The 16455-nt window shown below is 39.8% G+C and overlaps 1 protein-coding gene across 1 annotated transcript in view; it reads right to left on the bottom strand.

Annotated features, from left to right (window-relative positions):
* The window catches only part of cdkal1 (CDK5 regulatory subunit associated protein 1-like 1), a 365636-nt gene that overhangs the window by 250461 nt on the left and 98720 nt on the right, over positions 1 to 16455 (bottom strand). Inside the window, exons 5-6 of the mRNA XM_037537371.1 lie at positions 7995 to 8091; positions 682 to 730 (exon numbers count right to left, since the gene is read on the bottom strand). Of these exons, the coding sequence (XP_037393268.1) occupies positions 682 to 730; positions 7995 to 8091 (146 nt within the window). The remainder of the gene's footprint in view (positions 1 to 681; positions 731 to 7994; positions 8092 to 16455) is intronic.

Raw genomic sequence — 16455 nt, 5'->3', positions numbered from 1 at the left:
GGAAGGACTAAAGAGTTGTATCTTCTTCCCTCAACAGGATCTCTCCCTGCACCATTGTTTTCTCTTTAATGAAGAATGAGTAAAGGGTTACAGAATTTGCACATGATGGAATAAAACTGTACAAAGAATTTCATAGACTTTTACTTCACTTTCAGTGTAGTCTGTTTTCTTTGATGAATGCCAGGCTTATTCGCGCAGAATCAGTGCCCAACCTCACTACTGCGCTTGTAATCCTTGAAATTAACACTTTTGTTTAGTTTAACCAACTGTCTCATTTTGTTAAGCTGTGTCATATCAGCACTGTCACCCTGATGTACCAAACACAAAGCCACAAAGTCAGTCGACATAACATGCTATGGCATTTCACCTCAGAAAATGTCATGACAACCTAATGTCACCAAAAATCTATGTCTCTTGACATAGTTGTTATGTCAACTTGACAAAGTTGACAAAAGCAGTCTTTATGACAGCTGACACCTTCTGGAATAAATGTTTATGTATGTTTGTCACGAAGTGCTTATGTAGGTGTCATGTAGCCTTCGTTACTGTGCCCTACAGTAAAGTGTTACCAGTTAAAGCTATAATAAAAGCAAACTAAACATTAGTGTGATGAGCTTGAAAGAGAGAGAGGAGGAGAGAGAGGGAAAGTGAGTGAGAGATCACAACCACATTACAACTCACCTTTGACTGCTTCATCCACCACCTCCACAACTCGATCAATTTGTTGAACCTGAATGGATAAGCAGAGAGAGAGAGAGAGAGAGAGAGAGAGAGAGAGAGAGAGAGAGAGAGAGAGAGAGAGAGAGAGAGAGAGAGAGAGAGAGAGAAAGAGAGAAAGAGAGAATTCAGTCTTTGTTTCGTGATCTGTTTATCCACACACTCGGCCTTCACTGATATTTACACTTTGCATGAGTCTGAATGTTTGCGTCATTTTCTAGTTTAAAAATAGTTTTTTTTTGTTTTTTTTTTTAATTTATAAATAAATAAAATTCTGTTATGACCCGATCTAGGATCAGGCTCTCTCCCCAGACCTGCTGCCAGACCAGACACCGAACACCATTTAAACCAAAAATGACAGGTTTATTTTCTTCAAAAGCTCAAAGAAGTTGAGGTGATGGCTTCAGGGACGAGCAATTGCCAAAATAATAAACACAACTAACGATTTCGAATTTAACTAAACTAAAAAGAAAAATACATATGTCTACTCTAAGACCCTTCCATAAAACAGGAGAAACAAAGGTAACCAAAACAAAATGGCACCTGTCCCCTACTGTCCCCAAGCTCTCAAAGCATAATCAAACAGTCACAAAGCAAAGAAGACTAGGTTCTTCTAGGTTAGGCCAAAGGGGTAAGATTCAAGATGGTGGCTTAGTGACCACCTATACTGCCAGACACCCCCAAGTGGCCAATCACGCACCTGCACACAACGGGGGGGGGGGGGGGTCTATGCTGCATTTATTTCTGAGAACAAATAGAAGTGTAATGATTACTGAATTGACCAAAGCATACTGTACTTTTGATTCGACTGACTTTGCCTCAGTCCATTTCAAATGAGCTCTGGCCCAGAGAAAGCGGTGGTGTTTCTGAATCCTGTTTATATATGGTTTATTCCCTGCACTGGAGTTTAAACATGCGTATTATGTATGCAGCAATCAAGTGTGTTCATAAACTGTGGGTTTTAGTGTTTGGATGTGTTGCTGGCATCAAATTCAAAATGGGCATATCATTTTACAGAAATAATAACATTTCTCAGTTTCAACATTTGATATGTTGTCTTTGTACTATTTTCAATTAAATAAAGGGTTTTTTTGGACATGGGTAAATGGAGATGTAAAGATTTACACATCAAATGTGCAGCGATTCAGCAATGTTGACTGGGTGCTATAAAATATAGATGTTTTTTTTCTCTGCACATGGATATCAATCTCTTCCACTCTCTCCTCTTTAATGCCCTGCAAACAGATACACATTATATATACTTTAAAGGCTAAACTTTCAGTAAGATTGATCTTGCCTAAAACCAAACAAGAAATATTTCCAATTTAAAGAGTCATGCTAACACAAAGCATTCTGTCTGGGTAATACTGTGTTCTGATAAACACTGTTAGAGTTCTGCAGCTCAACAGGTTCTACAAAAAAAAAAAAAAAAAAAAAAAAAAATTTCAAGTCTATCTTAAACGTTAATTTGACTATTTCAAATAATGAGTTAACCAAAAACCATAAACTGTTAACTTACTATTACATGTTCAATCAACTTAATTTAAAAACAGTTTACTTACTTTAATTAGATAAATTTATTACTATTGTACAGTGGAGCAGATTTGCCAATTCAGGCATTTTCTCCCTTGCACTCTCACATGCACACATTTTCTTTTTCTTGCTTTCTTTCCGTACCACTTCTCTCTCTAAATTTAAAGAGTGGGTGAACATGCCTCTGAATGAAGTCATGGATGAGGAGCGTAATGTGTAAATGAGTCGAGGTGAAAAGTGTGACGTGTTATTGCTACAAGGTCCAGGGCTGGTTAAAAAACATTTGGGGCTACAGCCGTGGGAGCCCAGGCCAGACGACGCCCCTTGCTGAGCTACATGATGATGTAAGCCTTTAGCTCCAAGTTGGCATGTGGAAATCAGAATGATGCAGCGCCGGGTTCCAGCAGCGTCTCAACGGACGTCTGCTGATGGAAAAGCACTTCTATCAGCACTGCCTCTCTCAGTCTGTCATGGCTGAAGGTGAAAAGCCTGAGAAAATTGTGTGTGTTTGGACTGCACACACTCATTCTAACTGTCGGCTGATGGGAATCAGATTTCTCTCATAATAAACTTCTCCACCCCACCATGATATGCAAAGTTCATAAACACTGCAGCAGCTGTGAGTCACATTTTTCCTGACTTCTCATTTAGGACAATTATGGGATAATTAAAGAGCTTCATGGTGAAGAGAAGGTGTTGACTGTGCAACTGTCTCCTTCCAGTCTTCATTTCAATTGCCCCATTTTTAATTTAGCCTTAGGTTACAGACAAATATATTTTATGACTCAGTCAAAGTGCAACAAATGCACAGTCTAACTCCCATATGAAATACCACTTTCACTGCTCTCTTTACTTATGCAGATGTACCCATAAGATTAATGAGTACTTCGTTTTTATAGAAGGTGTCAATTCTGAACATAAAGTGCCTTGACCTGTGTGGTGACTAAAGGTAGAGACAAATTCCTAATACCTATTAAGGTACATGGCAAATAAAATTGGCTCTGATTCCGATTTCATTTTCAATATGTTTAATCAAAGCAAACGACTAATCAAATGCAGGCAACGTAAATCTCCAAATTTAGTTGTACAGTACCATGTACAAGTCTTAGGCACCTAAGCTCATTAATAAACATTTTTCTTTGCAATAAATGTGCTTGTTCTTGTAAAGCACAAGATATAATTAGAATAAAAGCAAATTATCAAATACAGTAAAAACGAACAAAAATTCTAATAAAAAAAGTAGTTCTTATCTCATCAGCTAGTATAAATAACAAAAATTGGTTCCAGATTTCTCCTCTACACGCCCTGTCATCACATAGACTAACTAAATTCCATCACCAGCACACTTGATTAATGAAGCAGATATCCCCCCACACCATCTCCCTAGTGATGCTAGTCAGCGCGGGCGTCTGTTAGCTAATGTAACAGAAGTGGCGGATGGTGCTTTCCTCCAAGCACATTCAGCTGTCCAATGACGTTGCGTGAGCAGCAGTTCGAAAAGATGCCGTGTCTGGCTTCACAAGTCTTGGAAAAAGCCTATCCTGCCTTCACCCTCCTAGTATTGATAGTATTGTGTGATTGGGGGAGTCTTACCTAGCCTGTGGAATTGAAGACAAATTGGGGGGGGGGGGGGGGGGGGGGGGACGGACGGACGGACGTCTAACTAACTCCTGAGTACAACAGTGTTGGCATGTGAATTGTGTGAACTACAAATTACATTTCAATATGAAACAATGACTATAATTTAGCTGATACGTTAACCTGGACATTTCCTAGGCCTGCTTTAACATAACATTTTTATAAGAAATATACATGGATTGAAAAACACACTACCTTATGTTTGCTTATGTACACCTGGTATTTTGTCCACCAAATGCTGAAAAAATTAGTGATCATCTGCATCCTCAAGCAGCTTTATTGTCACATTCATTTTTGTCTGAGTAAACAAACTGTCACTAAGGAATATTCCCTGATTATCTTTGCTGGTAAAAAAACAACACTGTACTGCACTGCCGGTGATCCAGAAAAAGATGCCTTCCTGTGATTAGAATAAAGACTGTTTAAATTGAAGACGGTATGTATTGCACATAGTTCACACAATATAACTTTTAACATTAACTACATAAATGCAATAAGGGGAGGGGATGGAGGGGTCCAAAAAAAAAAAAAAAAAAAAAAACACCTGCAAGTCACCACAGATAAAAGGAAGTGCTAAAGAAAGAGAAACCAAACTAACCAAGAGTGCTTTTCCAGAAGCCCAGAGAGTTACTCCACTAGCCTTTTCTTCAACTGCTCTCATTTCTGCATGGGGACTGAGAGATTGCTCAATCTGACCTATTAGAGGAAAATGTGCTGCAATTGCATTCTGTACCCCTATGGCTAAATAGCCTGGCCCAAAGTGCGCTCTCTCTCTCACTCTTTCATCCAACCTACGATTTTAGCAGCCCATGGATTGTGAGAGGCACAAGGCCTTTGCCAGCCTCCACTTATATGCATGACAAGTAAAGGAATCAAAATCGATATCTCCCTAATGGCAGGCCTGTCTGAGTCCACTCTAAGCAGCACGCTGCTCTGAACAGGTGCCCTACAGGGGCCCAGGCACCGCTGTGCTGTCTGAACGCTAGACCAGCAGGGACCAGGCCCGGCAGAGCAGTCGACGAGAATCACAGAGAAAGGAAGAAGGTAATTTTATTGAGTGGGTTTTCGAGGAGAGACAGGTTGGAGCGAAAGAGGGCCGTTTAGCATCACTAACCTGTCATCAGACTGAGAAGGCTCTGTCCACAGCAACCGTTTGCGTTTTGAGCCAGGCTGGGCTGGCCCAGACCCCAGGCCGAGATTTATATCCCCACTTTATGGGGGTTTTTCTTCAAAGCCAACCAGTTGAAAGTCAAGTGTCAATCTGTTGTCTAGACAAAGGCGTGCACAGGCAACCTGACAGCACGGGAGGGTGCCGGGATTTCAAGGTAAATGCAACAACTGAGTACATCAGTCCAGTTCCATAAGAAAAGGTACAAAATCTTAATTCTTCCTTCTCTTAGAACGACAAGTTGATGACCACAGAAATATTTAAAAAGAAATTGGTTGGTGAAATTTTAAACTCACATACTTTTCCCCTTGTTAAAGCCCAATGTACAGCTAAATACAGTAGTAGTAGTCATCTTGAAGGCTGATTTGCACTGTGCTTTTTCTTATTTTTTATACATAACAGTGTCAAACAGGATCATAAGCAAGTTTATATGAGATTACATAATGTCCCTCATGATTTGAAGTAAGTGTGTGATGATTTGGAAACGCAGCTTAAATGATGGCAATTAGTGGCTTTAATCTTGAAATCCTTTTTAGTTGCAGTGGCTTCAGTACAAAACTAAAGGCACCAAACATGTCTTGGCTGTTTGATTTATAACAAGGGGAAAATTGTGTAAATATTTCATTCTTCCCATTGTTTTCTCCCTGTAGCAGAAGAGGTAGCTGTGTACGGAAGTACGCCATTCACTTTAAAGGGAATCAAAGCCAGAGCTGTGTTCCAAGATCCAAAGGCTCCCTCTCATGCAAGCTAAGGGTCAGTGTGTGTAGTTGTCTACGGCTGGCTAGCAGCAGGTCATCTCTGCCATTTGGATGCTCCACTGCTCCGGCAGGTGTCCCGCTGGGCCAGGAGATGAGTGCCCCTCTTCCACCTCCCCTCGCCCTCCATCCATCCCACTGCTCCAGCGATCGATGCCCTTTTTCAGGAAGACTGTACTTACCCCCTCTCTACTGCTTCTTTTAACTTCATTGGGGGAAAAAAATATAATAAAGATGAAAAGCAGGCAACAGGACCCCACTGGGACCAAGGGGGTTTTAGGCCACAGCTACAGTTACTCGACCCCTGTGACATTGGGTTTTAAATTGCCCAATGCCCCCTGTCCAGCTGGGTTGCAGAGTAAGACAGAGAGAGAGCTACTTTTGAGACCTCCACGCTGAGATGGGTTGGCAAACAGGGAGGGTGGAGGACTTCCAAAGTGTCCAAAGACTTCAAATGGAATTATTCTTTTTCTGTTTGGTTCTCTTCCCTAAAAGTCGATCACAAACTATAAACAAAGGTCTGTGAATTCTCCTGACATGTATGGTCTAAACGATTGATATCACCACAGGCAATCTCACTGCGGAACAGCGTTCTAGATTCCACTATTTTGTATGAAAAGACTAGTGCTGCCTAATAGTCATTACTGATAAGCCCCGTCAAAAAAATTTAACTAACAATTTCATTGTCTTTTTGTTCACTGTACAGAGGTTTTGAAGTAAACTGGCTGCTCAGATACCTAGCTACTGATGATAGACAAGGTTTAAGCTCAAATATACAAACATTACTCACCACTGCCCCCTAAATGGACTACTACGTTTCAAGGAATGCATTTCTGATTAATATACATGAATTTGATCTCAATCCAGCTGAAGAAAACGCACACAAATTCACATTCTGTTTGCATAATCATCATTTTTGTGAGCCTAACTTCCAGTTCTGTGCAGTTTTTTTTTTTGGTGAATTAGTAGTTCAGCCATTCACTACAACAGCACAGTTGTGTACGACAGTTAGCCATCAAGCCATTTTCATAGCTGATTTTGACTTTTTTTTTTCTGCTTAGAAACATTTAAAGCCAGCTCTAGCCTAAGCAGAATTTCTAGGGGCCCCTGATGTTGCTGCTAACTAGATAGCTAATACATTGTAAATTTCCATACTAACTAATAACAATAATTAACACAATCTGTCTAAATTAAATTTATTACATTTATATAAGCCTGTCCAAGTTAAAACTTCATTAGACAGACTCTATATCCAAAACTTCCTGTTGTCCACATATGAGCCAACATTAACACAACTTTTTTGTGAAAATTAGAAATCCTCAATTTTTTCCTGCGTTAATACCCGTTTGCATTTACTGTAATGTTACAATTTAGAATTATTAATGGTTTTTACAAGCATAACAGTTACTGTACAGATAATCGTTTTTGAAAAATTACTTTAACAATAAGTATTCATAGACATTCCACATATACTGCAGCAACTTACTTGGTGGAACACCAAAATATTTCTCATTCAAAATATTTCTAATTTGCAGATTATTTGTGTTTCAGTTCATTTAAGTCTATTGAAGAGAAAATATTAAATGTTAATTTAAAAAAATTATAAATAATAAACCTACAAAATAACATCACCATGAAATAAGGCAATACTGCACCAGACACAAGAAACACTTTACTTATTTAACATGTTCAAACTGCCATAACAAGGGTCATGGTGATTGCAGTCTGCTTGCCTCTTTAAGTGAAGTAATTAATCCATGGCCAGCCCTGACCATTCATTACTGAGCTATTCTCCTCAATAAAAACTGCAACATAAATAATGTAATCAGATGAAATAAAAAAAAAAAAGCTCCCTCATGGAGGCAAGATACCAGCGGAAAATTTAAAGTCAAGTGCTCAGCAGCTCCTTAGTTTCAAGCTTATCTAACATGTTGGTTTGCATAGCACCCATGCTTGCATCTCAAACTTCTGGATAGCTTAGAAACGCAACAGCCTTGGTGGGTTATGCAAAGCTGGAGGCTCATTTGCATGAGGCAGGATTTCTCCAGCGGTTCAAGGGCGTAGTCATGATTAAACAACCACCATCTCCCCACTCTAGCACATTCATTGGCACATTCATATGAAGCACATTATGTACTTTTCTTTGCTGTGTATGCTACACACAGTGAAAAAGAAGCTCTTACCCCAATAATGCTCAGGCCTTTGAGGTAGTCCATTCTGGGCTGAGCCTGAGGAACACAACCTGCTACCACCACTTTCTTATTTTGCTCCTGTGCCTTCCTGAGAAAAAGACAGACAGACAAAAAGTTATCTTCAAGAAATCATATGCATTAATAATGTATATGGCTAATCTATTCAAATGTGTGGCTTTGTAAACATAATGCTTTGAAACATAATGCATGACTATGATGCTTTGTAACAGTCTACTACATAGTCTAGAAGTGCTATAAAGAGCACACACTGAACATAGATACGCATTCCTGTGTATTCTTAAGGGTGTTACAAAACAACTAGAATTATGAATAACTACAGACTCTAAGAAATGTTTCAATCTCCTTTGAGAGGACTGCTGTCTGATCTAGCTGGTGTCTGAAGGCTGCTTACATAAAGCAGTCCCATTGATTAGAGCATCAGCATTTTTCATGCAACTGCAGTTGGCATGAACTCCAGTTGAACTTTATCCTCAGAATAACTCTGAAAATTAGATTCTTCAGAGCTAGAGCTGTGTTACACAAGAACGGAAGCTAAACCATCTCAATCCAAAAAACTGGTACAAAACTGGTTTTGTTTTTTTGGCTTGAGACACAGGTCAACAAGCCTCTCCTGGAGTGCAGGTCGAATCAAATACACCTGCTCTGGCCGCTAAAAGTCTACTGAAGACAAGGATTAGCTGGATGGATAATGTTACATGACAGCTAGGGTAGAATGAAATTGCAGATTTCCAGGAGTAGAGGTGGCAACCCACGTCTCAGAGGTCAAACCCAAAGTTGTGAGTTAGAGCTATGTAGTTATTTTCATGTTGGAGCTATAAAACTACTGTAGTTAACAATCATCTTCAACTGTGAATTAGACCTGTGTGATAATAACAACCAGGGGTCATGGTGTCTACAATACAAACAGTCATTTCATTTACTATCCAATATGACCAGCAAACTGACACATGGCTTCTGAGTTCTTACATATAATGTTAGTAATGGTAAAATAGTAATAAATCTTTATTATAAAAGAATATCTAATTATGTTAAGGTTCTTTAGTTCTTCACACTCACAAATCTCTTTTTGAAACATAGACAGGGAGCCAAAAGTGTTCTTCTATGGTATTGCTAAAGGAACTGTTTCTGGCTATGCTATCACTTTAAAAACCAGTGTGAAAAATAGAGAGAAAGAGAGAAAGAAAGAAAGAGAGCGAGCGAGAGAAAGAGAGAGAGCGAGAGCGAAAGAGAGGCAAATAATAATCACAACAGCTGAGAACTGCAGGATGATGAGATGTCTCAGAGCCACCCGTCCCTTTAAAGCTGGGCTGTGGTTTATAGAAGTGATCCCCACATGCCTGAAGACATGAGAAGTCAGAAAAAGAGCTCTGGGCAAAGACTGTGGAAAACATAACCTTCAATAAAGCAGCACTGTACAGCTTGTAATGTTTCATGTTAGCAGTGTTGCATTTTCTGCAGACTAAAGCGGCGACAGTTACTCAGTCAGCTCTCTCCTGGGCCATGCAGAGCAGGATTTCCCTGCCGACATTTCCAAAAGCACAAACATTCCAAAAGCTCTCTGTTTTACAGGCACTTTTGAAATCTTTGAGTATGCCTTGGAAAAAAACATTGCAAACTGGAAAAGGGGACAAGAGAACTTGGGGGGGGGGGGGCATTTACAGCTATTTCTATACAAAATGCTTGAAGGAGAAACATTGTTTTTGGGCTAAGCAAAAAGAGGAAGGAAAAAAGAGGCAAATACTTTTTGGAATATGCAGCATGGTACAGGAGATTTCTCCAGAGATCTTTAGTGTGGCATATAATGCAGTTGAGTATCATCTATTCTTGCTTTAAAGTATTATATAAGCAACTTATACTACACTATTATTACACTACTAACACTATTAGAGTATTATCACTATGGCATTCTGCACATCTCTAATACAACAATGCTATTAACTGTGTGTGTGTGTGTGTGTGTGTGTGTGTGTGTGTGTGTGTATATATATATATATATATATATATATATATATATATATATATATATATATATATATATATATATATATATATATATATATATATATATATATATATATATATATACACACACACACACATATACACACACACACACACATATATATACATATATATATATATATATATATATATATATATATATATATATATATATATACACATACATATATACATACATACACACACACACACACACTTAATAGCATTATATATATAATTATAATAGCATTTTATATATATATATATATATATATATATATATATATATATATATATATATATATATATATATATATTTTTTTTTTTTTTTTTTTTTTTTTTTTTTTTTTTTTTTTGATATGTTAGAACACAGACAGGCTGTGGACTTTAGCACCTCGCTACACTGACAGTGTTGACCTGGGTTCAGCTGTATGACAATTTATGTGATGCATCCCTGAAAATATAGTACAGTAAAGAATGCATGGGAGTGGCATAAGAATTGCACTAAGAGGTCATTTGCTAGCCATAAAGCCAAACGTCACCAAGATGCATGGAGACATTTTGTCCAAATGTATTTGTGTTTTCAGAAGCATGGGATCTGCACAAATGCAGCCCACGCCACAGTCAGTCATGAGAGCCTACATCACTCTACACTGTAGCATATGATGGAACAGGAATCAGTGTGGTGAGGACACAGATGGGTTCTCCATGGGTGAGAAGAGATGGACAATGTGATGTGCGTTTATGTGGACTGAATGAGGGAGAACTTCAGTGTCTTCGGGTTGGCTTCAGCCTCTGAGAATATGCCTACTCTGCCATCCTCTCACACACTCAGTGGTGATCGCAGCAGGCAAGAGGAACTCCTGCAGAACTGAACCGGGTTCAAGGAATCTCCATCTGATCTCTCCAGACATCTGCTGTAGTGGGGGTCACCGGGGTGGAAATGTGTGTGCGTATAAGCGTGGTTGGTTGAGGGGTCAATGGTGTTCACTCAGACTAAGTCTCGTATCAGCACCGCCCCTCTGCACGCTGGATCAATGCCCTCGGGTGGTGCAGGCGGCAGGCAGGAGCTCAAATGCCGGCTCATGATCTGCTGTGTCACTGCGGGCGGCACCGAAGCGCATTAGAGCTCAGCGTGTGTCAGGAAGCCTGTGCATTATGCAAGATGAGGCCCTCTTCTAATGGCAGGGGCTGGGAACAATGAGCCCTGTTTCAGCCAGCCAAAGCGTCGCCCCAGAGTCTGCTTAAGTGGCTCCTGTGCAGGCTGGCTCCTCCGGGGGACAGTCGAGCGTCTCCGCAGACAAGTTAGAGCATTTCGCCTCGCTCCCTGCGTGCTGATGCAAAAACGAGGCTTATTACTGCATCTGCCTGTCCACCGTAGGCTCTGTACTGCAGCACTGAGGGGACAAGAAGCTCCCTGAACAGACAGCACCGTCTGGCAGTGAGCTGGAATAACGAGCGTTCATAAAAATATTCCCATCGCACTGCACATCGCTGATTACTGAACCCTAGGTAAGCAGCAAGAGACTATGGGGTTAACTCGGACAAGACAGTCAGAGAATAAAAGCTCCTTCATGGCTTTGAACTAGATGAGCTGGCGGTTGGTTTCCGCAGAAAGAGCACTGGTGTTTATTTTCAGGTTAAATTATTGATAAAGGGAGTGAACGAGGACTGGCTGTTCGGAGGACAACTGAGGCTCTCTATCACAGATGTCTGTAATGCGAGTGAATAATGCAAGCCTGACTGGCTTTAAAATAACAGTGTCTACCTCATAACCCCTCTCAGATACAACAATGGTGTGGTGGTAAAATATTCATGCCTGTCACCAGGGCTAGAATATTCTTATCAAATGCATACTGAGACCTAAAGCCTACTCAAAGGGAAAGAATGCATAAGAAGTTTTAATAATGGGCATATCATAAACATTCAGAATGCAAGGGGTTTTAAACAGCATTTAAACAGTCTGCACCTCATGAGACACATTCTGGGTGCTAATGAACATGTGGCACAGTCCATGTGCCTCAATGAGTCACTGATCATGCTACACTACATTGCCAAAAGTATTCGCTCGTCTGCCTTCACCCACATATGAACTTGAGACATCCCATTCTTAATCCATAGGGTTTAATATGATGTCGGCCCACCCTTTGCAGCTATAACAGCTTCAACTCTTCTGGGAAGGCTTTCCACAAGGTTTAATAGTGTGTTTATGGGAATTTTTGACCATTCTTCCAGGAGTACATTTGTCAGTCAGACACTGATGTTGTATGAGAAGGCCTGGCTCACAGTCTGTGCTCCAATTCATCCCAAAGGTGTTCTGTCAGGTTGAGGTCAGGACTCTGTGCAGGCCAGTCAAGTTCTTCCACACCAAACTCACTCATCCATGTCTTTATGGACCTTGATTTGCGCACTAGTGCGCACTCATGTTGGAACAGGAAGGGGCCATCTCCAAACTGTTCCCACAAAGGCGGGAGCATGAAATTGTCTAAAATCTGCATGGTCTGCTGAAGCAATAAGAATTCCTTTCACTGGAACTAAGGGGCCGAGCCCAACTCCTGAAAAACAACCCCACACCATAATCCCCCCTCCACCAAACTTTAAACTCAGCACAATGCAGTCAGACAAGTACTCGTCCATCGGATTGCCAGATGGAGAAGCGTGAACACGTCTCCAATGCTCTAGAACACGTCTCCACTAGAGTCCAGTGGTGGCGTGCTTTACACTATTGCATTCGGTGCTTTGCATTGCGGTATCTATCACGGTACCACGCTGGTTCTTTGATTTTATACACCTGTGGGCATGGAAGTGTCTGGAACACCTGAATTCAATTATTTGGATAGGTGAGTTAATACGTTTGGCAATATAGTGCACCAAAACATGGACACGCAACATGATGAGAAAGACAAACACTTGGGGCTCTAGGTTAGGCTTCTAGTGCTGCTTCAATGGCAAGCGAGTGAAGCAAACAAAAGGGAGATAAATGATCTCAAGTGAACTAAAAAAAAAAACTAATATGCATTATTAATATTCTGTTTATTCTATTACAATTACAATTTTGGGCAAACTACCACTTTAACACAGACAATCAATAATTATGGATGTAATTCACAATTAGTCATATTACACATTTAAACTAGATTTAAGATTTTTTTCCATTGCTAAGACAGTTTTCGGGCAGTGTACTGTTCTTTCAATTGTTCTTCAATCTTAGATGTGTTCAAACATTTGAACAGCAGCAGATCAACATGAAAATATGAAAAATTGGAAAGCACTAAAAAAAAACAAAACAAAAAAAAAACAATGGAATACATTGCCTTGGTTGACCAGACATTCTATGTTGTAAAGGACAAACTTTTGTGGCACATACTGTAGAGCCTACATACTGCAATGATTAAGCTTGTTTTATGTATATATGCATTTGTTGTTTTATTTATCTGCACATCCAAAAGCATAAATAAGCAAAAAAAAAGCAAATAAAAAAAACCCTAAACTAAACAACATTACCAGCGATAAATGTCAAACGGTGATCTCTCTACAATCTCTACCTCGTGAAAATACTTTCTGTTCGACATTGATTGTTGTGAGGGGTGAGATAGTCATCTCCAGATTCCAATGCTGAATGTAAACAAAGCATTATGGGTCTTGGTGCAGAACAAGCCAAAACAAAAGTGATCACATATGCCTGGCCCTTGGGCCTCCCCATAGGTCTTGCGTGAAAGGTTTGTCAACCCCTCTGACCTCATAGTGCTGAGCGCTTGGGGAAGCTTACACTGCTCTCTACAAGAGATGAGAGGAAAGGTATGGGCATGGAAAGAACAGATTTATAAAACACACAAGGCTAAAATGGGATTACTCGAGAGCGCAAGTCCGAAGCAGAAGGGGGCTTGCTAAAGCATAGCTATTTTGCACACCAAACTGTAGAAAAGAGGCAAAAGAGCATGTTCTTGGCCTTTAGGGATACAGCACAGTGCCACTCGGATGGTCTGAGGTATCTTCAGTTGTGGCTAACATCGTGTACAAAGCCAAGCCTGGAAGACAAGAAGGGTAACTAATTGACACGCTTTAAAAATTTGCTCTTCTCAACTGAAGCTCAATTTTTTTTATTGCTCCTTTACAGCAAGAGCTAGAAGTGAATCCATGGTATAGGACTTTAAAGTATTTGTAGCCAGCTCAAAGCAGTAGCCCAAAGGTACAGCCATTTCCGAGGCATTGCACTGGTCTGAAGCTATGCCCACAATGAGACTGACAGAACACAAACCAGGCATTCCACAGGGAAAAAGATTGAAAACAGACAAGAGAGACAATTTAGGGTGCATCAAAGAGTAGCCTGCACAGCAAGAGCGAACTAAAAGTACCAATAAGCAAGCTGGTAAGGGCTGCAACACGGATCGTGCCTTTAACCAGTTCAGAAAAATGAATTTAAAAAAAAAAAAAAAAAAAAAAAAAGAGCACCTTTTCCCTCACTGAATTCTTTCCATCACCCAGGATCAGATAGCTTAGCTGCTTGTGTCTGAAGTGGAGTTATTCCACTCACATGCTAAATGATTCCTGCCTGCTGCCTCTTTAGTAATGAGCCTGTCACTGCCTCATCAGAGACTGAGCTTTCTTGCTCTGCCAGGAAATCAAATCTCCATCACTGCTTCCCATTTGCTCCGTGTTATACCTCATCCCTCACCCACTAAAGCATTTCGCCTGGAAGATATAAAATTGGGTTTTGGGTGACGACAGCAGCAGCCCTCAAACTGCTATGACACTAATAGCTGTTCACCAACCTCCATGTTCTTGGGATGTTCAAACACAAATTAGAAGAAGTGTATTTGTGCAAGATCCATTAAGACGGAGCATCTATTAGAGCATGACATTTAAAAAAAAATACCATTTTTAAAAGGATAAAAAGCAAATAACCAATATTAGCAGCCAGTGTAATTTAATACTACAATACTAATAATACAATAGTTCTAAACAAACATTACTTGACTGACATAAATGACTTAATTGAGATCTGTGAATTGTTAAATAAGATTCTCAGTGGTCACCTTCCTTAAAAAGTCCATAACATGCCATTTTTTTTTATCCTGCAGCAAAACAGGACATTTTGGTTAGTGTACCCTTAAGAATAACATATGTTAATGACTTCTGTTCTGATTGGCTGCTCTGTTTAGTGCATTTAGGAATAAGTCAGAGCTGAAAGATTCCTTACAGCTTCAGTGTAAATGAGCAGGGCTAAACTGCTGTAGGCTAAATGGGTAGTTATATGTAAATGCACTGATTTATTATAATAAATATTGTAATATTGTAACAGAGGGCGGAGTTTACTTTTCATTACTCATCACTATTACTGAACATGTTATTTGAGTGTTCTAACAGTTTTCACATGCTAAATGCTGGATGTGGATGCATTTGATGTGTTTTGGTCATTTTAGCCATGACGTGCAGTATGATGTCCAAACTGATCTTTTGAGCCCGTAGTACAGATTGTCAAAACAGGCCAACAAAACAGCATCTCCATGTGGCTCATAAATACCATGTGGTATTTATTCATGGATATGCTTCTTCAATGTATTGGAGAACTAACTGAAACTTCATACTAGATATCTCCTCTTTCTTCTTTTGGATTCTTACTGCTGGTAATAGACTTGGATCACATCAAGAGACATTACGGTAGTTTAACAAGCTTCTCATACAGACATGGATGCTGATTCTAAAGCTTCTACCCACCTACTGGGATCCAACATCACTTTACGGAAGGATGATCTTGCATATCAAATCATCTGATAATACCAGAGCCATGGCTCTATAGAATCAATGCAGAAGGCAGATGTGAGTAAATCTCCATCGCTCTCCTCTATCTTAACTATTTTGTTCTCAATCCATGTTGTAAACTGTACTTGACATTGGGGACCTAAAGTCCTACGATTTCAATATACATAACATACGCATTTATATAAAATCATTTATTTCTATTGAGGAATGATTAGTCATTACGTCTTTATACACTCTACAGCTGGTAACAGAGAACTGTTTAAGGTGGTTAACATCAGTGACAACAGTGTGACCTTGTTGAGGCACATGCACTCTCAATTCGAAGAAATTTGCAGAAGGAGGGTTTACTGGCCTCTCTTGGAACAAGAGGTTTACCAAAAGGTTAAGGCTGAGACACGTGTGATAAAAACATGCACAACTGCAATAAAGTTTTACTGCTTTAATTGCTGCGTATTCATGCACGACTGCTTTCAAATTCGCCACAAAACCTGTGAAGGGCTTAATGCTTGTAAAAGCAATGTCACTTACTGTCAATGTCACACAGAATGACAACAGGGCAATGCTTGAAATTCCTTTCAGTGAAGAATTCAAAAGGTGAACCTTTAATAATAGGAATGTGCGGATGTGGAGAATGCTGCTGCTATTTCACTCAATGCCGATTCAACGT

The sequence above is a fragment of the Pygocentrus nattereri genome, chromosome 3 (assembly GCF_015220715.1).
Source record: "Pygocentrus nattereri isolate fPygNat1 chromosome 3, fPygNat1.pri, whole genome shotgun sequence".
NCBI classification, from domain to species: domain Eukaryota; kingdom Metazoa; phylum Chordata; class Actinopteri; order Characiformes; family Serrasalmidae; genus Pygocentrus; species Pygocentrus nattereri.
The sequence above is the reverse complement of the archived record's forward strand: the minus strand, read 5'-3'. Positions and strand labels throughout refer to the sequence as shown.